Raw genomic sequence first — 17,686 nt, 5'->3', positions numbered from 1 at the left:
GTGAACAGCAGCAATGCACAGCAATGAATATGTGACTGTTCTGGTGGTACATTATCTTTTTTCGGGATGCACAGATGAGAAAAACTATAGAAATGAAGGCTGAAATGAGACCATCTCGCAAAGTACATCAATACATCGTTGCCACATTGAGGAAAAGCTCATATAGGACTATAATATGCAAGTACGACATGCAACCATATGTCATATTCCGGCCTCCTGCTGCCCCACTGCGGTATTCTGGTGGCTAACGCACTATCCTGCTGACCCGCAGGTCGCGGAATCGAATCCCGGCTGCGGCGGCTGCACTTTTGATGCAGGCGAAAATGCTGTTGGCCTGTGTGCTCAGATTTGGGTGCACGTTAAAGAACCCCTGGCGGTCGAAATTTCCAGAGGCCTCCACTACGGCGTTTCTCATAATCATGTGGTGGTTTTAGGACGTTAAACCCGGATATCAATCATCAATCCCGCTTCCTGCTGCCTGTTTTGCACCTTCTCCTCATTCGAAATCTAGAATGTCAGGCAAGTGTCACGATCTGCTATTATTGGAAGGAGAAAACAATCATAGCCTTGATTTTTTTGAAGCTTGGAAGCGCACCTAATTAGTAATGCAATGACCCATTTAATAATGCCTTTTTATAATCAGGGCAGGAAATCCTGGAGCTAATGCCGTATAAAAACATGAACATCTATTTACTTGTCACACTCTCCAGCTCAGTGGCAAACGTGCCTTACAGGCCTTGAAGACAATGCAGAGTAGTGTTGGATCAAGTAGTATTGAGCATGCCGCAGCGCATCAGTGGTTAAGCCACTCAGCTGCTGAACTCCAGAACTAGTCTTTAATTCCGAACACGGCAGCCAAATTTAAACGCACTACTGGGAAGTGCCAGTGTACGTTGAGAACATGCCTAAGTGTTTCAGAGGCAGTTTGTAGAGCTTTGAGCAAAAAAAAGTGAGGTGGCATCATTGGCAAAGCTATAAATTCTATGCAGTAAGAGTCCATTGATTCAAACTTACGGTTATTTCGAACTGACATACTTGTCCTGGCTGCTCACTTTGCAATTTTATGTGGAAAAAGTACAGATAGTTCAAACTCGTTGGTATCTACAGGAGTCAATTCTAAATGGGAATCCCTTATTTTTGTTGCTCGTTGCATAATCGGCTCAAAGTGATCACAATCTGTTGCAAAACCAAACCTCACCAAATTTACTACAGATGCAAAACAATAAAACACAGCCTTCCTCAGCAGACGGGAATTCACACGATCAACACAAAACCCGAAAACACTTGTATATAAATGCTCTAATGACCAAGCGTGCTTGAAGTTACTTTTCACTGCAAGGTGCACCAAGGCACATAGGTGTGTATCCAACTGGACGTTGAACTTGCAAACCTCACACAACCGTACCACATGTGAGCGACATTGTGGCAACTTCAAAACTATAAATGGCGCTTAAAACGCGTGCACTCGCGTCTTTTTCGGATGAATGCATGCGAAAACGAGAAGTCTTTGCTGCCGTCATCAGCAGAATTGTTTAATCACACTAGTTGTGAAACTCAACAAAACACAGAAATCTTTGTGATGACGCCAGCGCTAATATAGGGTCGAACAGCTCACAAAAAGTGCCCGCAAAAATGCCACAGTAACTTGTTCCCAGATGGTGCGACAATCTGCAAAGTAAAAAAAAAATTTGCCATGGGAATGTTTGGTTTTAGAACGCAGCTTTGCATATGGTGTAAACGGCTATACACCATTGTGCTTCTTATACTTGCAGCTCTTATAACACTTAAATATAGATATCTTGAATGATGAGGAACAAGAAAGAAAGAGTAAAATCGCACTGATTTTAATCCTATGTCCTCGTTTTATGCGGCGGAAGGCAACGACGTCATCAACGCCATGTTTAAAAGTGTCAAAACTGAGTCAATTCACGTGATTCCATGGCAACCATTCATGCAGATTATTCGCAGCTGTTTCGTAGCTTGCAACGGGTATAAGCCATGGACATCTCACATACAGGCTCTCAGAATAATTCGGAACACCGAACACGCAGACGCTCGCTGGCGAAAACCACCAGCGGATAAATACTGGCTAGGTCTGTGCGTGCGCGGTTTCCGTAGGGAGCAAGTTTATCTCTCCAGTGCATCTAGACTGGCGTTGTCTAGCTCCAAAAGGCAGCGCTAGATGCTCTTCAGCGATATGACAGCGAGGGCTGGATGGATAGGGGCCTTAAGCATGCCGCGCTCAGTAATTCATAAGTATGAAAACTTGTCGATTCTTTGCAGCGTGTTGTCTCGATTATCTGCATTCATTTTGAGAGACTGCGTGAGAGTAAGACGACATGATTACAACGGTATCGCTGCCTTCTTTAAACCACACTATCTGTTTTGCGATGAATTGGTTTTTGCTTTACCCCACCGCGGTGGTCTAGTGGCTAATGATTGATTGATATGTGGGGTCTAACGTCCCAAAACCACTTCATGATTATGAGAGACGCCGTAGTGGAGGGCTCCGGAAATTTCGACCACCTGGGGTTCTTTAACGTGCACCCAAATCTGAGCACACGGGCCTACAACATTTCCGCCTCCATCGGAAATGCAGCCGCCGCAGCCGGGATTTGAACCCGCGCTATGCGGGTCAGCAGCCGAGTACCTTAGCCACTAGACCACCGCGGCGGGGCGGTCTAGTGGCTAAGGTGCTCGGCTGCTGACCAGCAGGTCGCAGGATCGAATCCCGGCTGTGGCGGCTGCATTTTCGATGGAGGCAGAAATACTATAGACAAGTGAGCTCTGATTCGGGTGCACGTTAAGAAACCCCAGGTGGTTGAAATCTCTTGAGTCCTCCACTACGGCGTCTTTCATTATCATATGGCAGTTTTGGGACGTTATATCCAACATATCAATCAATTGGTTCTTGCTTTAATTATCTCCCTCTCCATGTTTGTACTAGCTTGATTTCAGGAGAACATTTTGTACTATCGCAGACACTCACCTTACAGTAGAGTGCCTGTGATAGTACAAATTGGCCTTGGTGGTGGCACTAATGAAATAGTTCAGAAAATGAAATAAGCTTGATTGTTCGTCAAAGGAAGTCTGAGGCAGAAGGACGGATTTAGTGCATACTCTCATATATTCTGGACGACTCCAGACTTCTTTATTCGCGCACCACTTATCGCGGCTCACCTATCTTTGTGCCCCAATCAATTACAGAATCAGGGCGCTGGTGACGAGTATTTTCACATTTTGACCGAGTCTCATTGTTTCTTGCCGCCAACATTTATTGTCTTTTGCTCAGAGGTAGCACACAAAGGTAGTCAGCGATACTCTGTCTCAACCTAAACACGAAATAAACAAAATCATAAAAGGAAGAAAACAGTATATTTTTCCACAGAAAGGTTAGAAACGTAATTGTGCTTGGTCCATATATGCTCATGGTTGCATCAGACGAAACGACACTCTTTGCCAGTGGTAGTCAGTCACTTCCTGTAAATATTCTGATGAAATGATGAATACGGTATAACGTAACAAAAAAAACGAAAAAAAAACAAACACCGGAGCACTTGAACACGCATTCACGCCCGAAGGCTTATGCTCCAACGCGATGCATGCGCACACATACAGCTTGTCACAGACATCAGTCACCGACCCCCCTTAATAAAATCTCAAGGGGCAACCAGGACTACTGTTTTGTAACAACGCAACGCAAATCTAATCTACGTGTTCTAAAGAGCAATGCTCGCTCTTTAGAGAGGCTTGGCACGCCCATGTGATCGTACCACTTTTCTGCAGGTACGCTCCGCAGGCGAGTGATCGTGCGTCTGGCGTTCCAAATTATTCTGGAAGCGCCTGTACGGCACTAGATCTCTATAACCTGTGCTCTTGTTTGTTGAATAAAAAGATGAATACACCGACTTCAAGACATAAAAAAAAATACAATGAGATGCTTCGGTAACAAAACGAGACCCTTTTTCACAATCGACGCAGTATAATCTACTACGGTTGTGAGCAAGGTTCTAGCTCTGAGTGCCAAAACATCTTATTCCGTCAAAGCTCTGATTGAGCTCATTTGTATTAGCACCCTAACCAATTCGCTGGCTTTGGTGCCGGGAGCCTTTTTCATATCAAGCGGCAGCACGTACAAACGAGGGCCTGCTTAGGTTCTTTACTGTTATATTACTACACCTGCTTAGGCCCTCATCGGTACGTAAGAAAATTATATGCCGCCTCACATACATTGAATTAATACCTTTGATGTATCTGCGTGTGCAAGTGTGGGAATATTATGTCATACTTGTTTTGGGGCAGAGGAAAGTGGGAATTGGTCAATTGTTCGATGACTTCTTATACTTTTCCAAAGCTAAATCAACTTTTCAAGTGACCCTTAAAAAAGTACTTAAAATAGAGGCCTCAGTGCACATTTACAACTGTCTTCACGCGTCACTAATAACAAAAATTGTGTGGGTTTAACATCCAAAAAACCTCAATATGTTAATGAGAGATGTGGTAGCAGAAGGCTCAGGAAATTTTGACCACCTGGGGTTCTGTAACGTGCTCCTAAGTCTTAACCCATGCCTCAAGCATTTTTCGCCTCCATCAAAAAATGCGGCCGTCAAGGCCAGGATTTGATTCCGCGACCTGCAGGCCAGCAACTGAGTGCCTTAGCCACTAGACCACCATGGTGGGTTCCACATCAATAAGTAGCAGGTTTTTGCACGGTGTACATAATATAGTATTTTTATAATGAGAAGGACGTTTTTAAATTTTCTACATAAATAAGTAATTAAGAATGCGTTTAGATGGTCTACATAAAAAGTATTTATGAAATAGTAAGAAGAAGGCCTTCAGACGCTTTCTTACCAATGTTGCTATCGCTTAAGTTCATAGGCAGTCTGCACTGTTAAATGGACAATAAAGGCAAATATTGAGTCGATGTTGATTGCTCAAATAGCGGTCGAGAAACCTCGTGGTGCAAGTTTTACGTCAAGAAAGTGCTTATTTTGAAATGAAATCATGTTTTACTGCTCCGCATCACATTACCGAAAGTGAAATCACTCAACTGAAAGAAGTCTTTCTCACATCACTGTTGCCGTGCCCAATGGTTGCCCTCCTTCAATGTGCGGCCACCTACGTTAGTAGCAGCAGAGTGAATGTAGCAAGAGTCACAGCAGAAACAATGGCTATAAAACAATTTTCTGTGTACTTCGTTGAAGTAGGCCCCGCTGGATGGCACCATCTATTCAGCCTAACCAGTTGAAAACCCAACTTTTGAACCACTCGCACCATTCCCCATAGTAACGCCAGGTGATTTTTTTTGCTAAAAATCAAACAGAAATGGACAAACAGCATTTTATTACGTTTCTTCAGCACGGAAGGTTCTTTTTTTTATTGCAGCCAGTTTGATTATTAGTGATTCATTATAGTTTGACACCCTCACAACATGGGCATTATTTTCAAGTTGGCCCACTCGTGGCGCACATCGTGAGATATACTTAGCTTAATTTCTCGTTCAGTAGGGCATAACATTGCCGTTTTAGACCATTCCCAGGAATAGTGAACATCCGAATGTGGCGCCATCTCTCGGCAGCAACAACGCCAGTCTGCCAGAACTAAAAGAAAAATCGGTGAGAAAAATCATGTGTCTTGAAAAAAGCTAGATACCAAAAACAAATCTGGGTTATACGTAGCAAAGACCCACTAGTACATTTTGCTAAAAATGCAGTATCACACTACAAAGTTTGCGGTTATCCAGAACAATTGAACACCGCCCGTATAAGCACATGTGATCCTTTTGTTAAACACGCACTCTGCGAAAACACATGGTTGTAGTGCAACGCTGTAGCTGTTCAAATAAGTCACTGCTGTACTGAACCTGGAGTAGTTTTCGATAACTAGCTTATTTCTTCAGATATTATTTTTTAGATTATTTACCATTAAGTTACCGCAGACATCCACTTTAGCCGACGAGGGATGACGCTGCGTGCAAATCTCCGCTAATACTCTAATACATTGAGCTCTCACTCTGACAAGAACTATTTCTTGGTCTTTAGCGTCCCTTTAGCAGATGGTTACAAGGTCATCTATTCCACTTTACCAGCCATTTTTGCAAGGGTAAGCATATTTGTGCGTGCCTGTATGTGCGCGTATTATACACAATCAAGATAATAATAAAACAATGGGTGTTTGTCGGAACCCAAACCTGCCACTCTGTTGCGCCTCTGTTCTTCATACTACACAGGCTCGTTGCATCCCAAGTGCGTGCTTCATGTCCCCGAAGAAAGTTATGGGTGTTTCAAGGATGCAAAACACTCTTAGCTCTCAAAGTGTGCTTGTGGTACAACATACACCTTTGCACCTTACAAAGGTGGTTTTGGTAAGCAAAACTCCCTTACAGCCTACTTTAAAAATTTTTGGCAAAAGGATTTTTAGTGCTCAACATACCCTTAAGGATGCAAAGTGGTTAGAGAGTGTACAAAGAACAAAAGCTGGCTTTCTACCAGAATAATAGAGACAATAGTACGAAACCAACGAACTAGATTGGTGTACGTATGCAAACACGTTTTAATAATTTTGGCTGTTCTTCGTAAAGATAATGATCAAAATTACATGGCTTTCTAAAAAAGCTAGTCATATTTATAGTTTGAATGCGAGAAAAGACGCCGACGAATTGAAATAAAACCAAATGCTTTACATAATGTAGTTTTAGAAAAAATGGGTCTTGCCCCGCCGCGGTGGTCTAGTGGCTAAGGTACTCGGCTGCTGACGCGCAGGTTGCGGGATCGAATCCCGGCTGCGGCGGCTGCATTTCCGATGGAGGCGGAAATGTTGTAGGCCCGTGTGCTCAGATTTGGGTGCACGTTAAAGAACCCCAGGTGGTCGAAATTTCCGGAGCCCTCCACTACGGCGTCTCTCATAATCATATGGTGGTTTTGGGACGTTAAACCCCACAAATCAATCAATCAATAAAAAATGGGTCTTAAAGAACCCTCGAAACAAATTAAGAAGAATAGTAGTCAAAAACGTATCGCTGAAGTGGCAATGCTCTCTCGTGAACTTAAAAAAAAGATGAAGCAGGAACGTTTCAACTTCTATAACGTCCGTTTAGGCACGCTGGTAAAGGAGGCACCAGCTAAGTTTTGGAGGACCATCACAGCGAAGACCTCAAGTACTAATACATTTAACATAGGCAATGATTTCACATCCGATGCTGCTAAGATTTCTGATGCGTTCAACACCCACTTTGAATCCGTTTTTCCCAAAGATGATGGTAGCATACCCTTATTTGACAAGTTCCAGACATTGCCTCCTGTGTGGAAACTGTGTAGCTGGATTAAATCGTATCTAACATCCCGGCAGCAATACGTTGTTTTTAAAGACACTCCCTCAAACATGTTACCTGTTGGCTCAGGGGTTCCCCAGGGCTCTGTGCTCGGCCCGTTGTTGTTTTTGGTGTTCATTAATGACATTGTTGATAATTGCAGTGTTAAAATACGATTATATGCTGATGATTGTGCGTTGTATTCTCTTATTCACACAGTTGAAGACCAAGTAAAGCTTAACACAGAAATTGAGAAACTCATGAAGTGGTGTAATTCTTGGCAAATGTGTGTAAACTATCAAAAAAGTGGGGCCATGTCGATAACAGATAAGAAGTGTCCCCTTGTTTACAATTACACAGCTGAGGGAAATATCCTAAATCGAGTAACAGAGTACAAGTATCTAGGCTTGCATATATGTAGCAACCTCCACTGGGATCGACATATCAACTACACATCTAATAATGCAATGATGAAATTACACTTTTTGAGACGTTCTCTTCGCTATTCATCATACGACACTAAAATTCTGGCGTACAAACCTCTTATCTAACCCATTTTTGATTATGGAAACATAATCTGGGATCCTTACACCAATGTCAATATCCATAAACTAGATAGAATCCAAAACAAGGCTGCCCGATTTATTTTCAAGAAATACGGCCCAACGTCAGTCTCTGAATTAGTTGCCAAAGCGGGATTCAAATGGACTTCAGAACGAAATAGAATTTCCCGTTTGTTGTTCTTCTTTAAGATAGTTAATGGTCGAATAAATAGTACCACAGGTGAATACTTAAAGTTCTCTTCCGGTTACTCTACCAGACAACGTCACAAACACACTGTCGTTCCTTTCCAGCCCAATAATAATACTTTCAAGTATTCCTTTTTTCCGCGCACTGCCAAAGAATGGAATGAGCTTGACAGCAAAATTATTGAAACAGCCAGTGTCGAGGCATTTGAAAAATCTATATCTGACTAGCTAAACATTTTTTATGTTCTTTGAAGTGCTTTGTTCTGTGTTGACTGCAGTATTGTACTGTTGATTTTGTTGTACTATGTACACCCACTCTGCTATGGCCCCACGTTGGGGCTAGCAGTATTGCTAAATAAATAAATAATAAATAAATAATGAATTACATGGAAGGTGGTGAAAGTACAGCAGGGGGCAAAGGTTCTAGAGTCTTCGAGTGCAGTGTCTCACATGATCATATAATGGGTTTGTGAAGTAAAACCGCAGATATTTTTTTATTATTATCTTGGAGTATGAACCAAGTGTTGTAAATCAGGAAATAAATTTGGCTAAGTGAATCAATTAAGAAGGCTGAATATTTACCTGTCAATAACTATGAAGCCTGCCGCAAGGAGAAAAAAACACATCTCCCCCTAAAGAAAACCATTTCGGGATGCGAAGCAGCGCTGGTGTTCAATTGTGTTTCAATTTGTTGTTTCTATTTGTATGTTTCCGTGCATGTTTCATTTGTGTATGTAGTTGGGCATATGTTGTGTACCGCTTATGATACCCCCCTCCCATTTGTCTGTGTTACCGTGGGTGTGTGCCGCAAAGTCAACACCCAGCATTGCTAGGAGAGTGCAGTGGAACGAGCGCGCGCACCATTGTGTACGAGCGCACAGCTGTGGCAGCGAGATAAACGGCAGAGGAGAAACGAAGCGGAGGCAGCGCTCTGCCACCTCCTATACCCCACCTTCTCGCGTGAGTGCGAGGAAAGGACGGAGAGTTGGCGCATGCGCGGTGGGAGAGCAGATGGTCGCCGATGGATGGACATAGCCCCCCGAAAAAGCTGCTTCGCATCTAAAAGGAAGAAAAGAGAGATGACAGAGAGGTAAACCAGACACCTGTCGCAAAAACCAGAGATCCCTGGCAGGTGCAGCCTTTAGTCATAAAGCTACCCGACACGGTGGTCTGGTGGTTAAAGTGCTCGACAGCTGACAAGACGTTTGCGGGATCATATAGCGGCCACTGTGACTGCATTTTCAATGGAGGCAAAAATGCGTGAGTATGGTGTAGTTAGACCCGTGAAAGCGCTCCAAGGGGTAAAAAGTCCCGCAGCCCTCCACTAAATGACATCCCTCGTAATCATATCGTGATTATGAGACATTAAACAAACAGCTATCAAAATTATTGGTGGAGATCGGTAGTTTACATTTTCTAATAAACTCGGTGTACCGCCCCCTCCATTTGTTCATCACGCCAATTAGATCAAAAGACTATAGAACACTGCTTAAATATTTCGTAACTGACAAGTTAAACCCCTCCGAATATCAACATATATGGGTCTAAGGATTCAATTTATGGCAATGACTCAGCACTTATCAGCAAGGTTAAAATGAATAAAGGTCAAGTGAATTTCGACTTCTTCTAGATCTGACTTTCTCTCTTGATCACACACGAATTTAACTCCGCCTACACGAACCCACGAATTAAAAGAATCATTGCTGTATTTTGTCTTCTTGAGTAGGCTAGTCACTCAATACAAATATCGCTACGCAGTATTCGTAAGAATATCTGACCACAAAATAATGATCACATATGTATCTGTGGCATATGCTCGGGCAAAGGAGAATCACATAACGTTAATCCTGTACTAGCGTTTTCTAAAAAAGTTGGTAGATTCAGTTCGACCAGATTTAGGACGACGTCATCTAGTTAATTTCTCTGAACACTACATTAGTCAATAACGTTGAACAGATGTTTAGGCTTACTTTAATGAAATCGATGGAACAATTTGCTCCAAAGCACCCGAAAAACGTAAGAGGAAAAAAACATGTGCTACGCGAAAAAGAACCAAACACCACAGAGCCTACGTGGAACTCTCGGTACCGTCACAACGTAAGCTTGAAGAGTGGCCTTTTTAGAGCCTGTTGTAAACTCTGTTATTATATATTTATTTATTTATTTTAACATACTGCAGCCCCTCTTGGGGCTATAGCAGGAGTGGGTACATCGTACAAAACCATGCATCGAACAAGTTCAATAATGAAACAAAAGCAAAAAGAAAGAAAGAAAACATAGTAACGACGAAACCAGGTATTCGTAAGTCAACATAGAAGGAAGTGTACAGTTTTAGCGGCATGGTAAAGGGTTACATAAAATCGACCTAATATACACATCTAAGTACAAAGGTGCACTCGTACAAAGGGGGAAGGAAACAAAGCGGTATATGTACGTAGTTTACAATAGTTGTATTTTAGAAGGAAATGTAAGCAAGTCAAGAGAGCGCACGTGGCCAGGCAGCAAATTCCAACGCTCAATTGTTCGCGGAAAAAAGCTATATTTGAACGTGTCTGTGTGGGGATGATACGGGGAAACGTTAAGGGAGTGATTGCTTCTGGTCTGAGTGGGGCTTGCATATGTGACATATTTGTTCGATGACAGGCGATATGAACAGTGAATGATGCGGTGAAAAAAGGTTAGTGATTCAATTTCACGACGGGCAGCTAAGGTGGTTAGCTCTAGAGATACGAGGGCTGTGGTTGGTGAAAAAGCGCAGTCATACCTGCGACAGATGAATCGGATGGCTTTCTTTTGAACGGCTTCAATTTTGTTAATTTCGCCTTTTCGGTAAGGGTTCCACACGGAGCATGCGTAGTCGAGTGTCGGACGGATTAGTGTTTTATACATCAGGAGTTTGGTGTCTTTCGGTGCTTGGCTGAGTGTGCGTCGAAGATAACCCAGTTTCTTAAGTGACTTCGTGCATACATATTCGATGTGTTTCGACCAGGATAGGTTACTTGTGAAAATAATGCCAAGATACTTATATTCTGTAACTCTTTGCAGGTTTATGTCAGCGGATGAGTACGTGAAATTAGACAGGGAACGTTTGTGAGTAAAAGACATGGATACTGTTTTGCGGAAATTTACGGACATCTGCCACGTTTTACACCACGCGCAAAACCTAGAAAACGACTCGTTTAGTTTTTGGTGACCCTGCGGTGTGCTAATGGTGTCATATAGTACGCAATCGTCCGCATAAAAACGGATTTTAGAGTTGATGTTGCCAGGCAGGTCGTTTATGTAGATCAGAAATAGCAGTGGTCCAAGGACCGAGCCCTGGCAAACTCCAGAAGTTACGTTAGATTTATTGGATACGGAACCATTAAATTTTACGAATTGCGCGCGATCTGAAAGAAAGTTTTCTATCCACTTGACCAAGACAGGGTTGTTTAATATGGCAGTTAGTTTGCATATCAGCTTAGTGTGAGATACCGTGTCGAATGCTTTGGAAAAATCGATGAAAATGGCGTCGACCTGCTCTCCGGAATCAAGTGAACAAGAAATGTCGTGAACGAATTCTGTTAATTGCGTAACCGTGCTGAAACCACTCCTGAATCCATGCTGAAACTGAGATAATAGGTTGTGTTGTTCTAAATGCTCCATGATGTGTTTATAAATTATATGCTCCAGTAGTTTACAAGAGTAGGAAGTCAGTGATATTGGTCTATAGTTAGTAATAATATGCTTTTCTCCGGACTTAAATAACGCAATTACTTTTGCCAGTTTCCATGAGCTAGGCACTATGCCAGTTTCAAGGGATTTCTGAAATATGACAGTAAGATATTTGGAAGCCCAATCGGAATAACGGACCAAGAACGCATTGGGAATGTCGTCCGGACCTTTGCATTTCTTAGTGGTTAAGTTTAATATTAGGTTGAGAACCCCCTCTTCGCTAATAATAATGTCCGGTATTGATAAGAATGAGCTTGTACTATGAAAAAGAGGAACTTCAAGGTCGTCGCGAGTGAAAACAGACTCAAAAAACCTATTGAAAGCTTCGGAAATTTCCGCAGGATCATTGGTTGTTTCATTGCCAATGGAAAATGACGCTGATGCGGCATCGCGGGGCAATATTGATGACCAAAACTTGCGTGGGTTATTGGATAACAGGTTCGGTAGTTCTATTCGAAAGAAATGGTTTTTTGCGGCGTTTATTTTGACCCGGAGTTCTTCCTTTGCCTGAAGAAATCTACAGTGATCATAAGAGGAACAGCGTGACCTCGCCTGCCTCATCCTACGTATCCGACGTGAAAGATGCAAGATTTCACGGTTCATCCAGGGAACATTAGTATTTTTCTTTTTTGTTTTGATCGGTACAAATTCCAGAGTGCAAGTTTTCACCAACTGTTCAAAGAAACCAACTAAAGCATCAACATCGTTGCGTGTGGCGAGTGCTAAAAATTGTTCAAATTTATCGGCTAAACAGTCGAGAACGGATACGTCATCAGCGCGGTTAAAATCGTGAAAGGAAGTGACCACGAATTGCCGTTTCGCAATCGAACACTGCAAGGAAACTAGCACTGCCTTGTGATCCGAGATACCGTCGATAATCTCGCATCTACACACGTTATGTAACATATTTGAACTTACAAATACCAAGTCAAGGAGTGCATTATGCCGGGTGTAGCCAGTTACGATCTGGGTAAGCCCGAAGGATAACGAAAAATTTATAAGCTCACCACAAATATGGGAGTCGCGGCCGCTGTGAGTCAAGGAAGGCCAGTCAACTCCAGGGGCGTTAAAATCCCCCATAAGAACAAGATGCTTAGTGCCGAAGTTGTGTGCGTTTGCGAACTCGTTAAGAGTGCGAAACATATCAAGGGAGGAATCCGGGGGGCGGTATATGACACCAATTACAATCTGAAGTTTGTCAATGTGAAGTTTGCACCATATTGATTCAATGCCAGAAGGACTAGGCAGGACTGAGAACCGTAAGTCCGACCGAAAGAGCAAGGCTACACCGCCGCCTCGGCCGATTCGTCGATCGACACGAACCACGACATATCCGGGTGGTGTAAATTCAAAGTCATATATAGCCTCGTGGAGCCACGTTTCAGTTATACCAATGATGTGTGGGGAATATGTCGAAACGAGAGAAAGGAAGTCGGGGAATTTGCATGCTATGCTTCTTGCGTTAAGGTTAATAATAGTTAGTTTGGGTGCAGAGCTACAGGGTAGTCAACACTGAGTTCCACGGACGAGCGGCGCACTAGAGCTACCGGAAGTATTCAGGGGCGGCGATAAGCTCTGTGAAGGAACTTTCGGGGAAGTCCCAGGTTTATTTGTAGCACGGCTATGGTAACCAGAGGCCACAACTAGAACATTCGATGCGTCGTTCCAGTTGTAGCGAACGTTGTCGATAAATACATGGTCATACACTATTTTAACTGAGGAGCCATTATTGCGGAAAGTGGAGGTCGCGTCCCATAACTTCTTGCGGATAGATCGCACTCTAAAGCAGTAATCTTCTGAAATGCTGAAATCGGAGCCTTTAAGATGTTTGGCTTTCTTCAAGAGAGCCATCTTGTCATTAAAATTTAGGAGTTTCAATATGATCGGACGCGCCAGCCTTTCACGTGGTTTGCCTAATCTATGTATGCGCTCTACGCGTGGCATTTCCATTTTCATTTTCTGCGTGACGAGTACAGACACACTAGACAGTATAGATTCGCCATTCTCGCCAGCGTCCTCTGGAAACCCGCGTAAGATAATATTATTTCGCCTGGATTGATTTTCGAGCTCGTCTATTTTGCGGCTGAGCTGTGCAAGTGTTTTACTCGCCGAGGCACCTTCAGCGCGTAAGGCTTCGCACGCACTTTTCCCCTCGCAGACAGCTGTTACAGACTCGAGTGCCGCCACCCGTGATTCCAGCGCGTCGAATCTTGCGTTGAATTGTGTTTTTATGTTTGCTATATCGCTAGCGATTTGGTTTTGGCTTGTGAGTATCTGAGAAAGCATAGATAAAACGGTAGTATTTTCGGGCTCGTTTTGTGTAGCATGGGCTGACGGAGTAGGCAGTGTAACCGCCTCCGAAGATGTATTTGAAGTTGTCCTAGATCGCGTTGCGGGGCCATCTGAGTATTTGAGAGGCTTATTTTTAGAACCAGGGCCAGGATTTAGTTCGACGTCACCACTAAGAATCAGGCGGCAAACATTATACAACGCATGCGAATATAGCGACACAACACCAGGTGGGCAAGTGAGCAGCAGCAAGAAAGGATCGTCAGATCTCAAGCAGTATGCATGGTTTAGGTAACGTACCTGTGCAAAGAAGACGAAAGGATTGAGCATGGTGCTCGAGCAGCTGCCGCCTTGCCCACTGGTGAAGCACAGTGCAGTCAGGACTTTTATACCCGCAGTGGAAGACGTCACATGCCAGTGACGCTCGGTGACTGGGTGATCAGTAGTGACGTTCTTGCTTTGGTGGGCACGCAAACTGTCAGCTGAAGTGCTGCCGAATCCAACGATGCTATCAAGCACGGGTAGCGCATGATAGCTTAAGAGCACGCCGTCGGTGAGGTGCGCACGCAGTTTCGGAGCGTCTGTCGATGCCGTAGCAGTAGATCGCGTCGTTTCCAGCGTGGTGACACTGTGCAACCACGGTCCGGGCAGGCAGCAGGCAATCTGTGCAAAGAAGACGAAAGGATTGAGCATGGTGCTCGAGCTGCTGCCGCCTTGCCCACTGGTGAAGCACAGTGCAGTCAGGACTTTTATACCCGCAGTGGAAGACGTCACATGCCAGTGACGCTCGGTGACTGGGTGATCAGTAGTGACGTTCTTGCTTTGGTGGGCGCGCAAACTGTCAGCTGAAGTGCTGCCGAATCCAACGATGCTATCAAGCACGGGTAGCGCATGATAGCTTAAGAGCACGCCGTCGGTGAGGTGCGCACGCAGTTTCGGAGCGTCTGTTGATGCCGTAGCAGTAGATCGCGTCGTTTCCAGCGTGGTGACACTGTGCAACCATGGTCCGGGCAGGCAGCAGGCAATCTGTGCAAAGAAGACGAAAGGATTGAGCATGGTGCTCGAGCTGCTGCCGCCTTGCCCACTGGTGAAGCACAGTGCAGTCAGGACTTTTATACCCGCAGTGGAAGACGTCACATGCCAGTGACGCTCGGTGACTGGGTGATCAGTAGTGACGTTCTTGCTTTGGTGGGCGCGCAAACTGTCAGCTGAAGTGCTGCCGAATCCAACGATGCTATCAAGCACGGGTAGCGCATGATAGCTTAAGAGCACGCCGTCGGTGAGGTGCGCACGCAGTTTCGGAGCGTCTGTCGATGCCGTAGCAGTAGATCGCGTCGTTTCCAGCGTGGTGACACTGTGCAACCATGGTCCGGGCAGGCAGCAGGCAATCTGTGCAAAGAAGACGAAAGGATTGAGCATGGTGCTCGAGCTGCTGCCGCCTTGCCCACTGGTGAAGCACAGTGCAGTCAGAACTTTTATACCCGCAGTGCGGCGACTGATACAAGTACACTTGCAAGGTACCCACTATGCCACAAATAATAATATTTTTTGTCAAGTAGGCAAGCACCCACTATGCCATTTTTTCTCATTCTGCGGAGAAGCGCATGCAGCACCTGTAATATATAATCTGGCGCACATGGACGAAGACAACGAAGCCTACGGTGAACACACTTGTCGCCCCGAGTTAAAAAGGAGGAAGAACATCAGGAGCGTCTCTAACCAGTCGGCCGCGTCGGAGCTGCTCCTCACGACCTAGTAAACGGCTCCTTTCAACCTCTGCTGGTCTCTTTCAAGTGTAACAATATTATGTGCAACTTTTTTCTGTTGTGAGTAATGACGATGAAAAATTATGACTGAGCCCTTTGACCCATCGTTGCGCAATCTGCTTTGTGTGACACCAGCTCATTATTTTACCGCGATATCATTAAAAAGCACGTTTAGCAGAAATTCTAGCTTCGGCGTCATGGGTTGTGAAAAAATCATATTTTTTGCATGATAAAAAATAAAAAAAGAAGCATAAAACAAGTAATAAAACATTCTTTGTCCGAGCGGCGATCAAAACAGGCTTGTTTCCACGGAAAGCGGATGTTCTACCACACAGCCAGGCCTCCTTTGTTTATTTCCGGTTAAACTTCACACACGAGACGACGAGGTAAGTATATTGCAATGCACAAGAAATATGACTGGACAATTACTACGGCCATCAAGCACTGCTAAAGAACATCACGCCTTAAAATTTCTTCATAGTAAACAAGGCTTCTGCCCTTGTTAACCAAGAAGGAACACATTGATTTGTGCTTTCTACATCGAGAACCATTGATATGCTTTCTTTAGAATACCTCCTTGCGGGTCTCCTGTCAGGGTCACTATAAAATTCAGCCATACAAGCGCAAGGCAATCATCATGATTAAACGAAAAAGTAATCCACCATCATTCTCTGTTGCTAAGTACCTGATTTTATGAGGGTCTGAGCAATTTAGAAAAACGTGGCTAATCGTTTGCGGCTCGTTACAGAGTAGACAGTCCGATCCCCATGTCATATAAAAACCACAATCTTCTAGGAAGTTTTTTGTAAGAAGTGTACCGGTGTGTAAAATAAAAAAGAACGGTTTTGCACTTGGAGCTACCTGCATTTTCTCTACTTGTTTAAGTACATTCTCACCATTACCAGCTGTTTATAGCACTCTATACAGAGGAATGGGCAGCGCAGTGTCAGATAAATCTTTGTAATTTTTTTCTTTCGAACAAAACACGGGTAGTTTGTCGAAAAATTTATTTTGTGTGTACACAAACAGGCCTGTACTTGCGAATACAATGAAAATAACTTCCCGTGCTTGTAAATGCAGTGGAAGCAACTTTCATGCTTTACAAACACATGCTTCCTTTATAGTACTTGCTTCACAATACAACATTACATATTGACAATGCCCGGTACAAGCGTACATTACCATCGGGTGTCAGAACATGGGATTACCACAATGACTTCATAGTTTAAAGCCAGTCACCTACTACAAAAGGCACACATGTTATTGCACCCTAAATGTCACGTTGTGGGTGCATAGAAAGTTCGAAACGATTTGGTACACCAAGTGTTGAAGTACGCGCTACAACGCTATCGTGCTTAACTCTTAAAGGCAAAGCTTAAGGATTCCCCAATTTTCACTCCACCACGCCATATGTCATATGTTAATGTGATTCCTTGCCCGACATGAAGCCCGTATATTGTCTATTTGCGAAGGGGCTACAAGCACCGGTGTGGCTCCGTGCTCGCTGCGGTACGGGCTCTCTGCACCGCTCACTGGTCATGCAAAGGGCCCGGGTTCCCATCTGATACTGAATAATACTTTTTGATTTCCTTTTTTTTCTTCTTTGATGCCATAGGGACTACGAACACCCATTTCGCATCCTTGAACTCTAAGGTGAAATTATCCGAAAGAGGAGTAACGGAGCTCAATAGGTGCGCGCGATGAACGAATAGACCATTGAGGAGCAACCACAGAGCGAAGCGTGCCGCGCTAAACCACTTAGTCTCCAAACACGCTCCAATGGGATGAACCACCCGGGGATTGCAGGCAGCGCGAAAAGTGTTGCCAAGGTGACCAGCCCTCTTTCTCCTCCTCTG

General features: G+C 44.0%; 1 protein-coding gene across 2 annotated transcripts; it reads right to left on the bottom strand.

Moving 5' to 3' along the window:
- Window positions 1-428: 428 nt before the first annotated feature.
- Window positions 429-15,556, bottom strand: LOC142776457 (uncharacterized). 2 transcript variants are annotated; one of them, XM_075880171.1, is made up of 2 exons: window positions 14,365-15,556; window positions 429-1,668 (listed from the first exon to the last, which is right to left on the bottom strand). In XM_075880171.1, the coding sequence occupies exons 1-2, from the start codon at window positions 15,481-15,483 to the stop codon at window positions 1,612-1,614; spliced, it is 1,176 nt and encodes a 391-aa protein (XP_075736286.1). In that variant the 5' UTR covers window positions 15,484-15,556; the 3' UTR covers window positions 429-1,611. The 2 variants fall into 2 exon arrangements, with proteins under 2 accessions (XP_075736286.1, XP_075736285.1); XM_075880170.1 differs by lacking the exon at window positions 429-1,668 and adding an exon at window positions 5,326-5,603.
- Between the last annotated feature and the right edge of the window lie 2,130 nt (window positions 15,557-17,686).

Source organism: Rhipicephalus microplus, chromosome X (assembly GCF_043290135.1).
Source record: "Rhipicephalus microplus isolate Deutch F79 chromosome X, USDA_Rmic, whole genome shotgun sequence".
NCBI classification, from domain to species: Eukaryota; Metazoa; Arthropoda; class Arachnida; order Ixodida; family Ixodidae; genus Rhipicephalus; species Rhipicephalus microplus.
This window is presented reverse-complemented; position numbering and strand designations above follow the sequence as displayed.